Source organism: Ipomoea triloba, chromosome 7, assembly GCF_003576645.1.
Source record: "Ipomoea triloba cultivar NCNSP0323 chromosome 7, ASM357664v1".
Lineage (NCBI taxonomy): Eukaryota > Viridiplantae > Streptophyta > Magnoliopsida > Solanales > Convolvulaceae > Ipomoea > Ipomoea triloba.
The window spans coordinates 985,904-1,003,601 of NC_044922.1; the positions used below are offsets into that span (position 1 = coordinate 985,904).

The 17,698-nt window shown below is 35.9% G+C and overlaps 2 protein-coding genes across 2 annotated transcripts; both read right to left on the reverse strand.

Annotated features, from left to right (window-relative positions):
* Positions 1–3,871: 3,871 nt before the first annotated feature.
* LOC116025073 (PH, RCC1 and FYVE domains-containing protein 1-like) lies at positions 3,872–11,193 on the reverse strand. The gene is made up of 9 exons (XM_031266144.1): positions 10,631–11,193; positions 9,661–9,747; positions 9,063–9,152; positions 8,698–8,778; positions 8,414–8,608; positions 6,095–8,221; positions 5,805–5,951; positions 4,685–5,073; positions 3,872–4,481 (listed from the first exon to the last, which is right to left on the reverse strand). The coding sequence occupies exons 1-9, from the start codon at positions 10,685–10,687 to the stop codon at positions 4,358–4,360; spliced, it is 3,297 nt and encodes a 1,098-aa protein (XP_031122004.1). The 5' UTR covers positions 10,688–11,193; the 3' UTR covers positions 3,872–4,357.
* Positions 11,194–14,240: 3,047 nt separating this feature from the next.
* Positions 14,241–17,165, reverse strand: LOC116024911 (mitochondrial fission 1 protein A-like). Its single transcript, XM_031265947.1, has 5 exons — positions 16,942–17,165; positions 15,596–15,734; positions 15,129–15,250; positions 14,724–14,787; positions 14,241–14,659 (listed from the first exon to the last, which is right to left on the reverse strand). Exons 1-5 carry the CDS (start codon positions 17,032–17,034, stop codon positions 14,574–14,576), a joined length of 504 nt encoding a protein of 167 aa, XP_031121807.1. The 5' UTR covers positions 17,035–17,165; the 3' UTR covers positions 14,241–14,573.
* Between the last annotated feature and the right edge of the window lie 533 nt (positions 17,166–17,698).

Here is a 17,698-nt window from a genome sequence, read left to right on the forward strand (position 1 = left end):
GGGGGGGGTCTAGTTTAACGACTTGCAGGTGATACCTCCTTTTCATGGGGTGGGGGTGGGGTAGGGAGTGTAAAGTTTTGAGTCAAAGATTGAAATGTGAAGGAAATTAGACTTCTTGACAAAAATGAGAAGATTTTGAAATTTGGACTAAAATGAGAAAAGAGTGGTTGGAGATGCGATTGTTCATTTTTTTCTTGAAATATTTTTGTTATTCCTTAAAATTACTACGTATATAACTTGAACTATGAGAATCTTATATTCCAAACAAATATAGCATTGAACCAAACACCCCTACACTTTTCATAGATAATAGGAAAATAGTCGCACATTTAGAAAAAAGACACTAAGGTTTGAATTTAGGCAGCATTTGATCATTGTTGCTGAGTCTTTTAGTTAATAAAATTTACATCCTCCTAAATACTCTGTCTGATTTATTTATTTATTTTTAAATATGTAGATATTTGCATTTATGAAACAGGCAGGGTACATCTGCTACGGCAAAGAGGACATGTTGGTTTTTTGTGCATGTTGGTTTTTGTGCAGCCATTGAACAATGCAACTATGGTGAAACCTATGCGAACAGGGAGACAATGAAGTGATCACCGCCCCTCTTATAAACCCTTCCAAGCATATACAACAGCACTCCCCCTCTTCATCCCCACTAACTTCTCCACTCCTCAACATACCTAATAACCTCTCCCCATTCACTTCCTCAAACCCTTCTTCTATCATCATCCCATCCTCTTCATAATCCTCGCTACTATCTAACAACTCATCATCATCTCTCTCTCCTTCCGATCTCCGATCTTCATCAATCACATGAATCGTTTCCATGACCACCGACATCGACAATCCATAGAACCAGCCTCTGCTACTCACATGATTATACGCAAACGCCGCTATCTGATCGGCGATTTCGGAATTCGCTCGATAGTACACGTCGGGGAGTATGTCTGAGGCGAACGATAGAGCATTCGCCGAAGAACTCAAGTCGGAGCGCGGATTGAATTGAAATTCGATCGAAAAATCGGCCAAAGTAGAAGGCTCGGAACCAGCTGGCGACGATGCCTCCATAGATCTAATGATGTTGTGAATGTGCAATCTTCCGACGCTTGGATTTCGTAACGGGATCCCTCTCATATTCGTTATCGTTGTCGCCAAGGCCATTCGATCTCCTGTTGTATATGTTGACCAGATACGGTTAAACCTTTCCTTCTAGCTTAGCATGGAAAAACGGTCATGTATGTAGAGATTCGCTTATTTATTCATATGTTTATTATCCTATTTAGATTAGGACTAGGGTAATAATAATTATAATAATTCAGTCTTATTTTAGTTAAAATTGGGAGAAATTTTTAATTCAATTTTTCTTAATGTTAAGTTTATAAAAATAATTTAAAAAATTACTAATGAAGCAAGGAAACTAAATTATTTTAACTTTATAGAAGGGTTGGCAGTTTGTTACTTTCTAAATTTTTTTTTAGGAGTACTACTGGTTTGTATCTGTTCATATAGTTACTTTCTCAACTTACTTTTTAAATTTGAGTTCATGTAATTTTAAATTTCTTATTTGCATGGAATAATGTACTAGTGGTATTTTGTACTGCTTTTAATTACTATTAATTAGTATTATGAATTTTAGGAAGTATTAAGTTAGAACTCACAACCTCACATATAAGGGGTAATTTGGTGCCACTGGACCATAAGGTCCTTGGCAAATTTTAGCAAGTCTTAAAAGAAATTTAAATCATATTTCCTTGGTCTCATTTAATGTGGTTGTTTTGATTTGACTGAAGTTATTTTTTATTCAATAGTTCATTCACTATTAGTATATAATACGGAGTAACATTTATATATTTAGACATCTATATATTTAGATTTTAGAAACTATATTGAAAGAGACATGAATTAATCTCCAACCCGACATAGTAAATCATGGTAACTCAGATGCTAGACATTTTCTACTGCGCACAGCGCACACTTTGAGAGGTTGCTCCCACATTGTCGTTGGTAAGACTCAATCCCTAGTCTTTCTTTCTAAATTTCACCCATGTGACCAACTGAGCTACTCATGCGGACAAATTTATCATTTTTCTTCTTCTAAAAGGTTGAATTCCCAATCCGAGCTCGACGGAGTATTTGAGGAGATGTAAATCACGATGACTCAATGGCTCAACAGACCGTGCCAAACCGTGCCAAATGTGAGATCTGCCCACTTTAATTTAGACATAATCTTGTTGTCGATATTCGAACCTTGATCTCTTCCCCCAAAAGAATCACTTATCCTTTTAATCCATAAATAAAGTTGTAAAATGTTTAAATTTACTAATAACATTCAGAATTGGTTGATATTAGGTATGCATTATTACAAAATTTTAATTAATTCTTCATGCGTTCAAGATAAACATGCTACCATAGAAGGACATATCAAAGCCTTCCATTGTGATGTTTAATTACCCATCATCATTTTCTTTAGAATTTCTAGGCAGTTTATAACTGGTTTGTTCCTTACCTAAGGTTTTTATCTTTTTTTAGCCTAGCCTAGACATTGGTTCACCTTGTTGTTAGCTTCTCATGAGATTTTTTGAAATTCTGAAACAGAAAAATATTATTCAGAACTGATTATCCTTAGGCTAAACACCCTAGGAAAACATTTAGAACACCACTTTAGAACACCACTTGTACATAATACATGTTTGATGCAACAAAAAGAACATAATACAAGTTTTATGCAACAAAAAGAAAAATAATAATTGAGCACAAATCTATAAAAAGAAAACATACAGTAGACAGATTGTCCAAGAAAACTCTAGTAGATTATTTGTCCACATATTCCTATTCCTGTTTAAGCATGCCAATAGTAGCTCAATTAGTAGGAAGTGTCCTCATTATTTGGTATCCTCCAATCTCTCAAGCTAGATTGCTAATTCAATTCTCATATAAATATAAAAATAATCTTGCATATATCATGTACCCCAACTAACCAAGCATAATTGTTTATATTGATTCAATTACTTGATTTTCTTATAATGAGTTGAATATATAATGAAATGTATATATGCTAGCATTAAGATATTGTGAAATGAACAACACAAAAAACATTCAAACATACAAAACTTGTCATGCAAAAGAAAATGAGAGACTCATGAGGAAATGGTATCATTCATATGAAGAAACAAATGCTACACCCCATTATTTTATATTTAATACATATTTGTTAATTGGTTTTTATTTAATCTCTTTTATATCTTTATAATGCTTTTTTATGTTGTGATAGCAAATAATTGATATTTATTTAATCTCTTCTAAACTCGTGGATCCAATTAAAGTTACCTCAATAGTGGACCAAAAGTGACATTTCATGTATTCTAATATTTTTTTCACTTATTATTGTTGTCATATACTTGCCTAATGTAGTAGTATTATACTCTCCTCTCAAAAGATTGAATCCCCAACCCTAAGGGTCCTCATGCCTCAGCCCAACAGAGCATGTGAAAAGAGGTAAATCACAATAACTCAATGGTTGTCGATGCGCACAAGGGATCTGCCCACTTTGAACGTAATCCCCACACTGCTACTGCCGAATTTCAAACCTTACTAAGTAGTATTATATTCTATTATTAGAAAATGTGCAGAAAAAAAATATTGTAAGTAGGAAACACCAAGAAAAAGTGTTGATGGTAAGAAAATGAAGAATTTCCCAAACTTGTATTATATTAAATAAGTTCTTTTTGTGTTTTTTTTTTCTTTCGGTCATGGTCTGTGATGCTTTCACCATTTTTTGGCCACACATTTAATGACAATTAAGCTTTAATATAGGCCTGCAAAACTAACTCCAACAGGGCATTCGATTCTTTTGCTCCATTTCCAAGACAGCAAAGATTTACTCATTCAAAAAAGAAATTAATAAGAGTTGTGAGGCAAAATGGATAAAGCCTGAACAAACATTTACTTGTGGAATTTACAAGTGAACTTACCCAAACAAGGATCAGCAGCCTAAAAAGCAGAATTTACATTTCTCACCCTCAATTCCCCAGGGGAAAATATGGAAAAAGAAAAAAAGAAAGAAAAAAAAAGGGGGCATAATTAGGTGGGGGGGAACGAAAAATAGGACAAGCCATTAGAATAAGAGCCAAGAAACATATGAAGAGAGAGGAAAAGAAGCTAAGGAAAGAAAACCCACAAGCAAACCTCTATTTTCTAATTCTTACATGGAAACCCTTGATTCCAACCTAGTATGGTAAATGCCAAACCTAGACATGAATATTATTATCTCCCAAGGGAAAGCAGCAACGTTGGAAAAGTGATCAAAAAATATCTTTCATTCACATATATCTTGGTTTGCACGTCAATGGGTTTACTCCTCGCTTCCAGCAGCAATACTCGACTTATCAGCCATGCGTACGTTGTATTTTTCATATACTCTTGCACGGTTCTCTGCCCACCATTGCTCCGCTTGTTTTTCGCTAAACCGCTTCCGGCTGCATACAAACAATTGGTTTCCATACATAACATTCAGACAAATAAATAAACATGACATTACAAGCTACACAGAGTGATGGCCTTGGGAGTGGAATTAGGTTTGACAAGAGCAATGCAGAAAGGCAGGCAGCATTTCCATTTTTTACCTGAAAAGGTACTAAACTAAATCCAATATATAGAAACTAATGCGAGATTAAGATACCTGAAGCGAACACGCTTAAGATCCTTCAAGCCTCCTGGCAAGGAAGTAAGTGTAATATATACACCGGGTTCATCTTGCTCAACCCATTCATTCTCATTTCGGGATTCACTTTCTTTCCCTCTGCTTCCATTTCTCGCTGAGGCTTCCGAATTTCCTTGCCTGATATAACCAGCATTGCGGATAGTACAAGCAGTACTTGACCCATTAGAAAGTGATTGGGAGTTAGGTCCATTTGACTCCAATTCTTGGCATATGACTTCACCATTGACATGGTCAATAGACACATTTGAAGTGTCACTAGAGAGAGCATTTGAGCTAATGGAAGCAAGTGTGGGAGATTTGATGTTCCGGGCAGCACCAACAGGCAGCCTTTCAGCCATTTCCTTCAGCTACATCAAATGTAGAAAACAAACTCAAAACCAGAAGCAGTAGGGAAAATCAAATAAACTATGACCATTTTTTTTATCTATGACAATCTATAGCCAAAAAATAAAATAAAGCCTCATGCTGTTTTATTATCAAAACTCAGTGCATCCAACCTCCAAGATCAAATACACCTCAATGTAGGGTAGATTAAGTTTCATCAGTTTGACTTGATAGATTATGCAAACTCTAAAATGACCCATAATCAACAGGTTTCAGACAAAAACAGTAAAACCTTATCTATAAAAGAGACCATAGTATATTTGAGTTAAAATCATCTTTGGTATGATCATAACTTGTTTTCAAAAAGAGAGGCAAATGTTGTGTAAAATAAAAGACGTCAAGCTGATTTAATTTTGTATACAAAGAGAACAAAGGCTTTGAGTCAAAGTATCACAAAATGAAGTTGGATGAACAGTTGAGCACTCAATCTCTGTACCATTGAAAGAAAGATCTGAAACTTCATATTTTACTAAGTAAAAGACATTAATGTGGATACCAGTATACCACTCATCTCTCAAGTACAACTCTTGTAGCAACAAGAGTGATGGGACTATGTAATGAAATTGTCTTGGAAATTGGAATATAGCTTGAAGGCTGTTTAGAGGAGGTAATGGACTAATGGTATTCTTCACACATATAAACAGAAAACTACAGAACTATGGCAGGGTCAAATGACCACAAATATGCATCATACCTGAGCAGTGAGTGACTTGATCACTTCTTTTGCTGCTTTGCATTTGGCAGTCTCCTCCCCAGCTATTGCTATTGCCTCCTTCAGCTGCTTGGTAGTTCTTTCCAGTTCTATCTCTTGAGCTTGAGCCTTGCGTGTAAGATTTTCCACCTGACACAAAGACAGATCAAACAATATTCTATAAAGGGCCAGTGAGATGGGGAATACTGAAAGAAGATATTTCCGAAGGGGCAGACTAATTGCATTTCAAATGCAAATAATACCAAGGATGCAGCAAAAAGAGAACTTAATACCTGTGATCTCAGTCTAGTAACCTCTTGGCTAAGGCTATCATTGGTTTTCTTAGCATCATCCAGTACAATCTTTGGTGAAGTGAGGCCACCAAGGGTTGGAGTTGGTGTAGTAGAACGAGGCGGACTGGGCCGTCTCGATATCGGAGATGTTGCTCTAGAAACAATTCTTGAACCTGGAACTGAAGCTGAAAAAAACTTCTTTGATGAACCAAATACTGGATTAAAAGGTTTGGACAGATTGAGAGCTCCCCACTGGGAGCTTCCATTAGGAATAGGTGAAACACGACTGCTATTGAATTCCAACTTCTTCTTTTGCTTGGAAGAGCGGGTTTCCACTTGTTTGAACGATTCCATTGAAGAAAACCTATTAAGTTGAGGTCTGGACCGTGTTTCCAACTTCTCATCTTTGTCTATACCATCACTTAGCCCCTGATCTTTAGTTCCTCTTCTACTCACAGAAGAATGAGATGAAGCATCAGTTTCAGCAGCTTTTTTCAATTTATAAAAACAACTATCACAGACTCGATATGGTTTATTGGGATTTGGTGCCATTGATGCCCTCAATGATTTCTTACCGCTGCATGAATGACAATAGACAAGTCCACAGTTATAACAGTTATGGCGTTTCCTTTTGAAATTAAAAGGAAGTCGACAGCCAGAACACATAGATTGATCAACCCCTGAGACCCATTTGTGAAGGCAGATAACTGCAGTAAAATTGGAACCACAAGCAATACTTTTAACTTGCTTATCTTTCAAAGCTTCCACTGAGGTCGGTGAATTTCTATCGTCCATGTCCCCGTGACCTAATCTTCCATTTGCTCCCTTTCCCCATGTAAACACTTCAGTTCTAGAAGTCAACACAGCAACATGGTAAGCGCCACAAGTTATCTCCTCCACGAAACTCTTTGCAAGTTTTCCTTCAACACGACATGGAAGTTTTCCATCAGCTTGAGGATTTCCTAACTGCCCATAAACTGGACTGCCCATAGTGTATACTTGGCCTAACGTGGTTAAAGCAACAGTTAGGCTATGTCCACAAGCGACCTGGCAAAAATTGGGTTCAACAAGGGCAGCCACACAGGTTGGTACAAGTCTTGATTCCCTATCACCATGTCCTAATCGGCCCTTATCACCATCTCCCCATGTAAATAGTTTTCCTGAAGAACAATTGCTGGAACTTGAGTTTCCAACCATGACTTCTACAACAGCAGCAGTATGCCAAACGCCACAAGCAGCTCGTACAGTTCTAAGTCCCTTAAGAGATTCCACCTCCCTAGGTTTGGAAACACTTTTCCGATCTCCGTGGCCAAGAACACCAAAAGTCCCATCACCAAAAGTAAACAATTGCCCAGCAGAGGTCACAACAGCAGTGTGCCAGGGCCCACAAGCAATACATGAGACGTGTATACCCTCCAAAGGCCCATTAACTCTTTTTGGGACCCAATGACTCACTTCATTGCCATGCCCAAGAAGACCAAAATGGCCATCACCCCATGTGTACAAATCACCAGAAAGTGTTACTGCACAGGTATGATGTTCACCACATGCAACAAGCTCTATGCTTGTATTACTTAGGGCATCTATAAGCTTTGGATGCAAAACATCAGAATCAACACCATGTCCAAGCCTGCCTCCTGATTCCTCACCCCAAGAGAATATCTCTCCTTGCTTTGTCACAAGTGCAGCATGTTGTCCGCCACATGCGATATTCTGTACATCTAGTACAACAGCAGATTCTAAAGCTTTAGGCAATAAAGAATCCATTTTAATCCCAAAATGGCTGCCAACTTTTTGAAGTCCACCACCCAATACACCATCCCCTGTACCCTCTCCCCAGATAAAAACATCACCTAATGCATCACTGTCATCATGCCCAGAACCTTGGCTTGATGAGCTAACTGCACTTGAAAGGCTTACCCTAAAAGCATCTATCCCCATTGTCTTTATATGACCATGTATCCCATCTGAACCTCCAGAAGATATGGAATGAAGAGAACCACTAGCAGAATCTGGAGGGAAAACCCCTTTGGGAGGCAACAACATCACATCAGAAAATGCCTTATCCAGACCATTTTTAGGTGGGCTTCCATATGGACTATGGAGCCGTAGCTGATCACCAACATCCTGATTCAGGCATATAGAAATTAATACAACATTTTACAAGAAACTCTATTTTGTATGTTGAGTTCATGTTAGACAAATATATATATATATATATATATATATATATATATGAAATGATTTATGCAAACTAAATAAGTCAAGAAAGCTTTGCATCAGTATATCCATGAGAAAACATACAGGAAGGGTCTATACCTTCTGCAGGCTATCACCACTACCAAATGGAGAATGCAGTGGAGAACTTCTTCGTGTGTAAGTCCTGGGACTATTAGCACCTGATGAGATCCCATCACTTCTTGATTCTGTCCTCCATTTTCGTTGATGACCACGTGAAATCAATGCCTTCAACCCACTAAACCAGACCTCTGCCTCCTCTTTATCTTTACATATCTAAAATAAGACAGAACAGAGAAAACACAAAGTTGACATTCAACCATTCAACCTGAAAAATGAAACATAAATGATAAATGGAAACTCACCAGATCCAGTGACCTATCATTGTATATTAGGGAAAATGATTGATACTCCTTCTCAGGCCTTGGGTACCTTTGGAAAATGGGCTGGCAAAGAATAAAATTGAAGCTTTAAATAATCCATAATCCATAATCCAAACTGGCAAACAAAAATCTCTGCAATCTACAAAAATAATAGAAAAGTAATAATTTATAGACTAGTAGTCAATGGCATCACAATTTTATGTGCATGCAACTAATTTAAATAGTTCATTAGCTTATGGCTTAAACAAGATGTGCAGCAACCTTATCCGTATAAGTTGGATGCTGTTTTCCAAAGTTAATAATTGAATAAATTTGCCATAAAATTCTGTATAGAGCAGAGAACTTACAGTGCGCTGCCCAGATATTATTCTGGAGACATGACTCAGTTTGAGGTATTTCTCCTCTTTACCCGAAAACCATATTAGAGCAGACTCATCCTGAAACCACCACCAAAAAATTATCTTCTGAGATTCTGACATTAACACCACCAAATATGAGCAATGTCGAAAGCTTACAAAGAACAGAGATCACCATACAAATGTCATGACATTAACAACCCCCACCCCCATAAAAGCGTAATGAGCTGACATAGCTACCTATTATTGACTGGAGAAGTTAGAGCTAGGGAAACAGGAAAATATATGACTAATGTTATACAAGGAAGAAAAAAAAATAAAAATAAATAAATAAATAAATAACCCTAAACAACTCTTATTAGATAGGAGCTTCTGCATTACACACCAAAAGAAAAGATTGAGCTCCATGTTGCAACAGTTAAAGGAAACAAGGAGACAACTTCGCTAGCTCCATCTCCATCTTATAAACGAGGATTACTTTAAAAGCATGTATAGTTTTAGCACTTCATCCAAGGCAAAACATACATACATAAACAGAACGGAAAGTTAACGACAAGAAGCACAACTCTAGGACTGAGATGAAACTTACATTTGCCAACCGGAATGGACAAAACTTGGGCTTCCCTCTTCTTCCATACTTAAGCAAGCATGCCCCTTTTTTGAGAGCTATTATAGCCTGTTGTAAACATCAGCTATAACCTAATTAAGATGATACCAGCAAATTTATAACCGGAAATAAAGTAGCATTTAACTTTCTTAAAAAGAAGTGGAAAATGATATTTAAAAAAAAATGCAATTAAGATATTTCCATAGTAACCAATTGGAGGGGAGAAAAAAATTAAGAAGACTCCATCCAATATTGCTTTTTTTCTTTATCATTTTGGTGGTCAAATTCACCAATTTTGATACTAGGATTCTATGCATAGTAAGCAATGTGATTTTTGGAACTTAAATATAGTGATCGACACACTACATAAGAAGCAACCAGCAACAAAATCCAGAAGTTTAAAACATTAAAGAAATATTTGGAAAATTACAGCTACAAAACATTTGGTTTGAAATTTTGAGCATGTGATTTAAATAAATAAATAAATAAAATAGCCTCAAGCATTTAGCATTTCAAACTTGACAATCTACAAAGTGTCCACAGACAATTCAATCATTTATGAAAGTTAAAAGAGATCAGACACCAAAACTAATTAACTACTAATAAACAAAAACCATGAGTCACAGTTAATAAATGGCAAAATATTTATAATGAAATTGCTGGAAAAAATATAGATAATGAAATTGCAGGGGGGAAAAAATATAGGTTATGAAAGCGCAGAACGACACTTAACAACTGTAATGTAATTAGCACTGGTTCCTATAAATTTAATTTGCAACCACGGTAAGATTCTAATCCGAATAGAACTCTCTGCAAACAATCCTTACTCAGAATCATCTAGTTCTAGTTCGTATTCCACTAAGTATTCCTTGCTATCTAACCTCCAGCACTCGCTTTCTGATACAAACAATGTCAAAAACACTCGAATAAAACGTAACGGAATATATTATACCTGCTCGATGTCCCTTTCAACAGGTCCACCAGTTCTCCCGGCATCTAACGAACTCATCCTACCGGAGCTGCGAGAAATGCGAAAGCGGAGCACGAGCCCTAACTATCTCCAAACAATACCCCAAAATCCTACTCATTCTCGAGTCCAATCCCTCCCATCACACACGGCATTCGTCTATCAACCAATCAGCCAATCAATTGCTCCGATTACAAGCTCGGCAGCTTCGGAACTCAAGCGCCGCAATCAACACCACTTCCTCAATTCGCAAGGCAGCGACAGGACCACAGAAAAGCAACAGATGCTGATGATGGCGACGGTGATGATAGCGGGAGCGCCAATTGCGGAGCAGCCGTCGACTCCGAAACAGTAGAGATCAGCGGAGAGGGAAGAGAGTGAATGCGCTTTGATCTGATTTTCAGTTGCAGAAAACGCAACAGTAGCAGGAGCAGCTTCCAGCAGGGAGGAGAGAGAGAATTGGAAAAGTGGTTTAGAGAGAGAAAGCTGTAGATAGAGATAGAGAGAGAGAGCGTTGGACTGGAACAACTATAAAAACTGTGTCGTCTAATGGAGTTTTTTCTTTGACTCTCGTGCATATGTGCATTTTAACCCCCAATTTCTATATATTCGTTACGGGTAATTTCAACCGCACCCCCCAAACTCTCCTCAAATTAAAGCATAAGTTCCTAACCTTTCATTTCACATTTTACTCCATTTTATACCTCTATTGTCAAATTTATTTATTTTTTAATACTAACGACTTTGTTACAATATAATATTAACCTCCCATTTGAGAGAATTACTTCTTGTCACTAAATCACAAGGTCATTGACATCTATTGTCAAATTAATTGATTAGCCGTAAAGTTATAATTTGTATGTATTGGTGCATTAAAGTTTGTATCAATTAAGTAAATGCTCAATAGTTATGTATTTCGGTAAAACTAACTTTTTTATATTTAAAATTAGATTTTTTTTACCATGTGTTTTATCGATCAGCATTTCTCCATATGCTTTAAGGTAATTATATTCTCAATGTTCAGATTCAGTACCACTTATTAAACTATATAAAAGCGAATTGCACCATTTGATTTATACCCCACGAGTAACATTCATTTTTTAATACAGTTTAGATTTTATAATATTATGTACCTTAACATATAATAATTTATTTTTTATTATTGATAACGAAAATATTATTAAAATCAAAACTAAAAATCAATGAACTTAATACTTCTTCTTCTTTTTGTGAAGGGGAAATGGATATCACACTCATTTTTATGGCTGAAAAAGGTCAAGTGTCACTACAAAAAAATCTGATGGGGTCCAGGAAAATATATGCTCTTCCTTTATTTTTTTTTCTCTTTTTTTTTTAACATTGGAATTGGAATTAAATTATTCTCTTTCTTTTGTGACTTGCGAGACTTGAATTTGAAAGCTCCACAAATCCACAATATGAGTATACTATCTCAAATTTCAATTATTGGATATATCATATATTTTTATTAAATACACTCCTAATTATATTTCCTTATATACAATGAATATTTTGTATTGCATATTTGCATGATTTCATATACTAGTAAGGATGCGTAGACCAAATGACGTACGATCATAACTTTAATAGACTTGTCCTCTTAGTATAGTAGAACAATTTTAGTACCATGATCCCTATATATTTGTCATTTTATATTTTACTCCCATTAACATTAATAACTTTTTAAAACTTTTTTCTTCTAATCATAATATTTTTGGGCATGCCAAGATCATTTCTTCTTCTTCTTTTGTTTTTTAAGTCCATAATTAAATAAATAATTTTATTATTTACCCAATATTTTTTCTAAATGCATTTTCTTGCAATTAGAAAAATGTATAGCCTTTTTTGTTGGAGGGAAATAGTGAATATCTTGTTTTTAATCAAACTTTACAATCTAAATTCAATTATAACTTTTCCCATTAATCAAGTGATTCCAATCCAGGATAATCTTATTTTATTTAAATTATTACAAAGTCGAACTGCATGCTTACGATGAGTCGATGAGAGCTCAAAATAAATTTTTCTCAATATATGCTATTGTATTTATAGTAATGAAATTTAAGATATTATGTTAAAAATTTAGCTCTTTTTACTCGAACTTTAAGGTCCCAATTCAATCAACAACTACTTGCTTTCATCAAATGGCCCCCTACCATCCTTTTCGGCCTTCCCTGGTGAGGGTCAATTATGTGCTTATCGACAAAACCCAACAAGCACTATCCACATGAATAAAGGTAGAGGGGTTTAGTCTTTAGACGATCGAGTTAGATGATTCGTAACGTATGTTAATAGCATCCATTATAAAAGTAGACTCTCCACATACCTTATTAAAAATAATCAAAAAATAAATATCAGAAAACTAAGACTAGAGCTGTCAAAACGGGCCTTGCTCGCCGAACAGGCCCACCCTGCCCTTTACTTAGGTAGGGGATGTGTTTCGAAAATAGCAGCCCGCCAAAGAGCAGGCTGGCGGGCTTTGGCCCGTCCTGTCCCGCCAACCCGTATTGACAGTTCTACTAAGACAAAGATAGGAGTTCTTATCTAAAAATAGATAATGAGTGAATGAAACACGATCCTTGTACATAGAAAGTTATGGTTACATTTCGATTGTCGAGTCTCAAATCGTGATATTGTTCAATCAGCACATCTATTGTCCAATAGTTTCTTTACGTGTATGATTCGGAATATTGCCCAATTAGCACATAGATTGCCATGTTAGCTTTCCCTACATATATGTTTCAAAGTGAACATCATCAACGTATGTATGGTATCCACTAGATGAAAACGACGATCATCGCACATGCCTTTCGAGAGCTAGCTATTCCAAGTAGTCTAATTGCTTATACGTCCTTAGCGTAGGCTGCCTAAAGGAATAAGCACCTAGGACCATTCTCCCCACCCTATCCGGGGACATGTGATGTATACATGTACTCCTGTCCTACCATTGAATATGACATGCACACGTTTCCTGGGCACAAATTAAAACTTCTAACAGTGAACCAAATACAGTAGTAACGTTTTATCCACTAATTTAGTACTCTTTGGTGGTTTATATGAAGACACACAGTCTTATTTGGTTTCTTGCGAAAATTATATGCAATTATGTTTAGTTTTGCAACAATTATTGAAAAAGAAAAAAGAAAAAAAGAAAAAAAGATAGGAATGAGAGAACAAGAAAAGCTTATGATACCAACCAATTATTTAGAAATATTTGAGGGGTTTGTTTATTAACTAAAAACATACGGAGTATATTTGTTTTGGAGAAAGAAAAACGAAAAATGTATTTACATATACCTTTCTCTAATTTAAAATTTAAAATCAAATAATAGAAAAACGAAAAACATGTACCTTTCTCTAATTTAAAACAAAATAATAGGAAAAAAAACATATACCTTTATCTCATTTAAAATCAAATAATAGGAAAAAAAACTGAAAAATTAAAGTAGGCACAAGTTTACTAAATGAGCAAATTTTCTATCTTTTGGAGAGAAAATAGAAAATGTGTTTTCTTGGTACAATTTTTGAAAAAAAAAATGATAGAACTAAAGGAAACGCAATATGCAGTTTCTACTTTCCATACCAGAAGCCAGAAAAAGAAGATGGAATTATATCACAAAATTCAGAGACACAGGAGAACTGGAGAAGATAGATTTGACTGTTACAGATGATGTTGCACTAGCCAAATTATTAAATGTAAGTAATTATGCATCAAAATGGGCATGAAACAACAGTTAACTATACTGAAAGTTGGGTTCTACATTTCATGGTCCTACCAGGCTGGACGGACCAAAAGCTTTAAAACAGGGTGGTCTCTCAAGGTGGACTGTAGACTCATGGGACCTGAACATGGACCGATGAACAGAATAGCAGATGGTGTTTGTTATGCACATTAGTTGTTTACATGATTGGGTCATTTCTTGCGGGACAGTGCGGCAGCAATTCCACCGGCCAAAAGGCCAACAGCAGTAGCAGCAATGCCAATGCCAATCACTCCATCTGTTGTTTTTAAGAATTAGCACAAAGAAGAAAGAAAGCAAAAATCAAACTACCCGAGCATTACCTTTAGTGATTTTATCTTCAATTGTCTTCTTCAAGGTCGATGCCTGCCTCCAATCTGGTGCAATCTACAAACCCAATTCCCAAACACTCATCAAGGATTTTAAAATGTGATTCAAGAATATGAAACATGCACTTTCAAAATAGGAAAACCTCCAAAACAAATAAGAAAAGTCAACCAAGAGAGTACGCATGGCTAATGTATAATACTTGATAGGAAGGAGGTGAAGGGGTATAAAAGAAACAACACATGGTATTGCTAACTAGAAGCTGCAGTACATTTTACTTTCCACAAGTATTAAAAGCAATATAATCTTAGTCTTCAGATTTTATGGTAAAAATCCACACATTAACAGAACTAGATCATAATAGTTGAAGCAGAACTTCTAGTCAGAACATTAAAATATACCTCCAAACAACGGTCCACAATCTGCCTGCTTCTAGGATAGTCCCCACTTCTGTAGTAACCAACAGCCAGAAGATAAAGCTTTTCCCTCTGTTGCAGTGGACTACTGCTGACACCCAGAGAAGCTGCAGATGATAATCTTGATAAGTCATAAAATATTGTAAAAAGGAGATGAAAGAAAAACAATAATAGCTTGATAGCCAGTAAGTATAAAACACATAAATAGATTAGTGGCAGATAAATAACTCAATGTTCCTTGAACTTGCATCTACCAAGTAACAAGCAGATTACAAAACAAGGCAAGAAATAGGGAGAGCAGGAGAAAGATATAGGAAAAGTTTGGGGCAAGAAAGATACAACTCTGAAACTCATAAACTTCAAGAAATTAGCTTCACAAACTAAGAAAGCAAAGAATGAGGGAAATTGCCCATGAGGAGGAAAAGAGGATGTATCTCCCCTTTGAGACTTGCCTTCTAGCATTGCTATACCACGCTGGACGTCTTCTGGACGCTTTGAATGAACAAGAGCCCAAGACAAGCGCATTAGGCATTCACTTTTAACTGCTTCAGAAGCACCTTTTTCAGCATCTGCAACCTCACGCTCACAGCCCTGAAAATAAACTTGAGTTTTGCAAGGGGAAACTGGAAAAGAACTAAACAGAGATTTCTTTAGGGTTATATGGATTGCAACCTAAGTAGCTATAGTAAAAGAGTGACAGAAAAGATCATTTCAAAGATGGACATTTACATAATAGTATCCCCTAATGCTGACAAATTTATCTGCTAGGATGGGAATATAGGATAGGGACTGCAGCCTAATATATGCAAAAACAAAGAGGGTATGAATGTATGATATGAAAACATAATCAATAATGTGTTGAGCATTCAACACACACACATATCGTTGTTCAAAAGAAAATAAATAAACAAATAATTTGTGTGCAGCTAAATGAATAACAACATTGCATCTAAGCTAAGCAATTTTTTAATAACTAACTATGACCAATAAAAAGAAAATAAAATTTAAAAAGAAAATGATTGAAGCATATCTGCATATATCAATAATTATGAATATATTTTTTTGATAAGTAACCAAATATTAACAGACAATAAGAAAAATTAAGTAATAAATATAGTCCAACATCATAAAAAGTTTGAAGTAACACCGGACATGAAAACAATAACAAATATACTCTAATGTCATAAAAATGGACCAGTATTCAAACTTTATTACTAATCAAATGTCAAAATTAAGAATAAAAGAAATAATTTGATGATCATGTGGTCATGTCTGCAAGATTAAGGGGAACACATGATCCCTGTTTGGTCCATGTCTCAAATCTGTCTACCAAAGAATAAAAGCAAAAGGATTAGGACGAGCCAAAATGCACAACGTATAATGTGTGCCAATACTCAAAACTGTGTGCCGTTCAAAGCTTGAATGTTCAGAAATCTGAGTCAAATTCTGGCTATTTAAATGTGTGAGATGGAAAAGATGCTGATCGTGAACATCAAAGTCAAATGATGTGAAAACTTTAGCTACTGCACACAGTATCACGATTGGCCAAAACGACTCTCCAACACAATTTCAATCAACACAAGCACACCGATCCAATTTCCAAAAATTGAAGCCTCGAGCTCCATATATCGTCACTAAATAAATCAGCTACGTGTTGTATGCAAGCCAATATGCTGAAATTCTTAAACCCTAGTCCTGCAACTCTCATTTCCAGGCACAGCTAAACCAAATAACCGACAGGATATGCACATCAAATTACATACAGATACTCACAGCATATGGAGGGGAGGATACTTACAGCGACGATATCGGCATCGCACCAAGGAATCTGGTCGCCGCCGGAGAAGAAGTTGCCGACCGAATCGAAGAACTTGTTGATCTTTGCTTCCATTTGCTTGCGTAGAGTACAGCGACGGATATTGGATGGAGCTAAGGAAATAGCAGAAGAGTAATGGCTAAGTTAAGACAAGCGTTTGGTGCGTTGCTGAAGAAAGTATACTGTGGTTTTTCTTAACGGGGTGCGGGCGGGTCACGCGGCTAAACAACAGACTGAGACGGTCTTGAATAGAACATTCCAGACCGTGTTTAGACTTTTTTTGTCTTTAATTCCTATCACTAATTTTTCGAAATTTCAAATCTTAGTTTTAAAAAATGGTCAAATTAACTGTTTTAATTTATAAAATGTCAAATGGTTTTTCATTTATATGCATACCTAGGTCAATGATAAAGTTAATCATGCACGGATTTGTGTGAAGATTGTGGGAGAATGATTGTTATAAAATTATAATTGAATTTGTGCGATAAATATGTATTATTGTATTAGATGTAAGTAAGTATGTGATATTACAATGTGGATCTTAGTCCACAATATAATTTTTTTCAATTTTAACTCTCACTAGCCATTGAATGGTTAGCCAATTAAGGCAAAGTACGAGTCACTGGTGGCCTAATTAGTCCAAATCGAAAGCTCTATTAGCAAATCGCAACCAAGTTGGTTGGATAGATGTGTTGCACCTTAACAATAACTATATATACAAGTTGAAGTATATATCATG

Coding starts and splice junctions, on each gene's coding strand:
- LOC116025073 (XM_031266144.1), bottom strand. CDS start 10,687: ATGAGTTCGTTAGATGCCGGGAGAACTGGTGGACCTGTTGAAAGGGAC. Junction 8,779..9,062: donor TAATATCTGGGCAGCGCACT/GTAAGTTCTCTG, acceptor ATTCTTTGCCAG/CCCATTTTCCAAAGGTACCC. Junction 8,609..8,697: donor ATGATAGGTCACTGGATCTG/GTGAGTTTCCAT, acceptor GTCTTATTTTAG/ATATGTAAAGATAAAGAGGA.
- LOC116024911 (XM_031265947.1), bottom strand. CDS start 17,034: ATGGAAGCAAAGATCAACAAGTTCTTCGATTCGGTCGGCAACTTCTTC. Junction 15,251..15,595: donor TGGTATAGCAATGCTAGAAG/GCAAGTCTCAAA, acceptor TATCATCTGCAG/CTTCTCTGGGTGTCAGCAGT. Junction 14,660..14,723: donor TGAAGATAAAATCACTAAAG/GTAATGCTCGGG, acceptor TAAAAACAACAG/ATGGAGTGATTGGCATTGGC.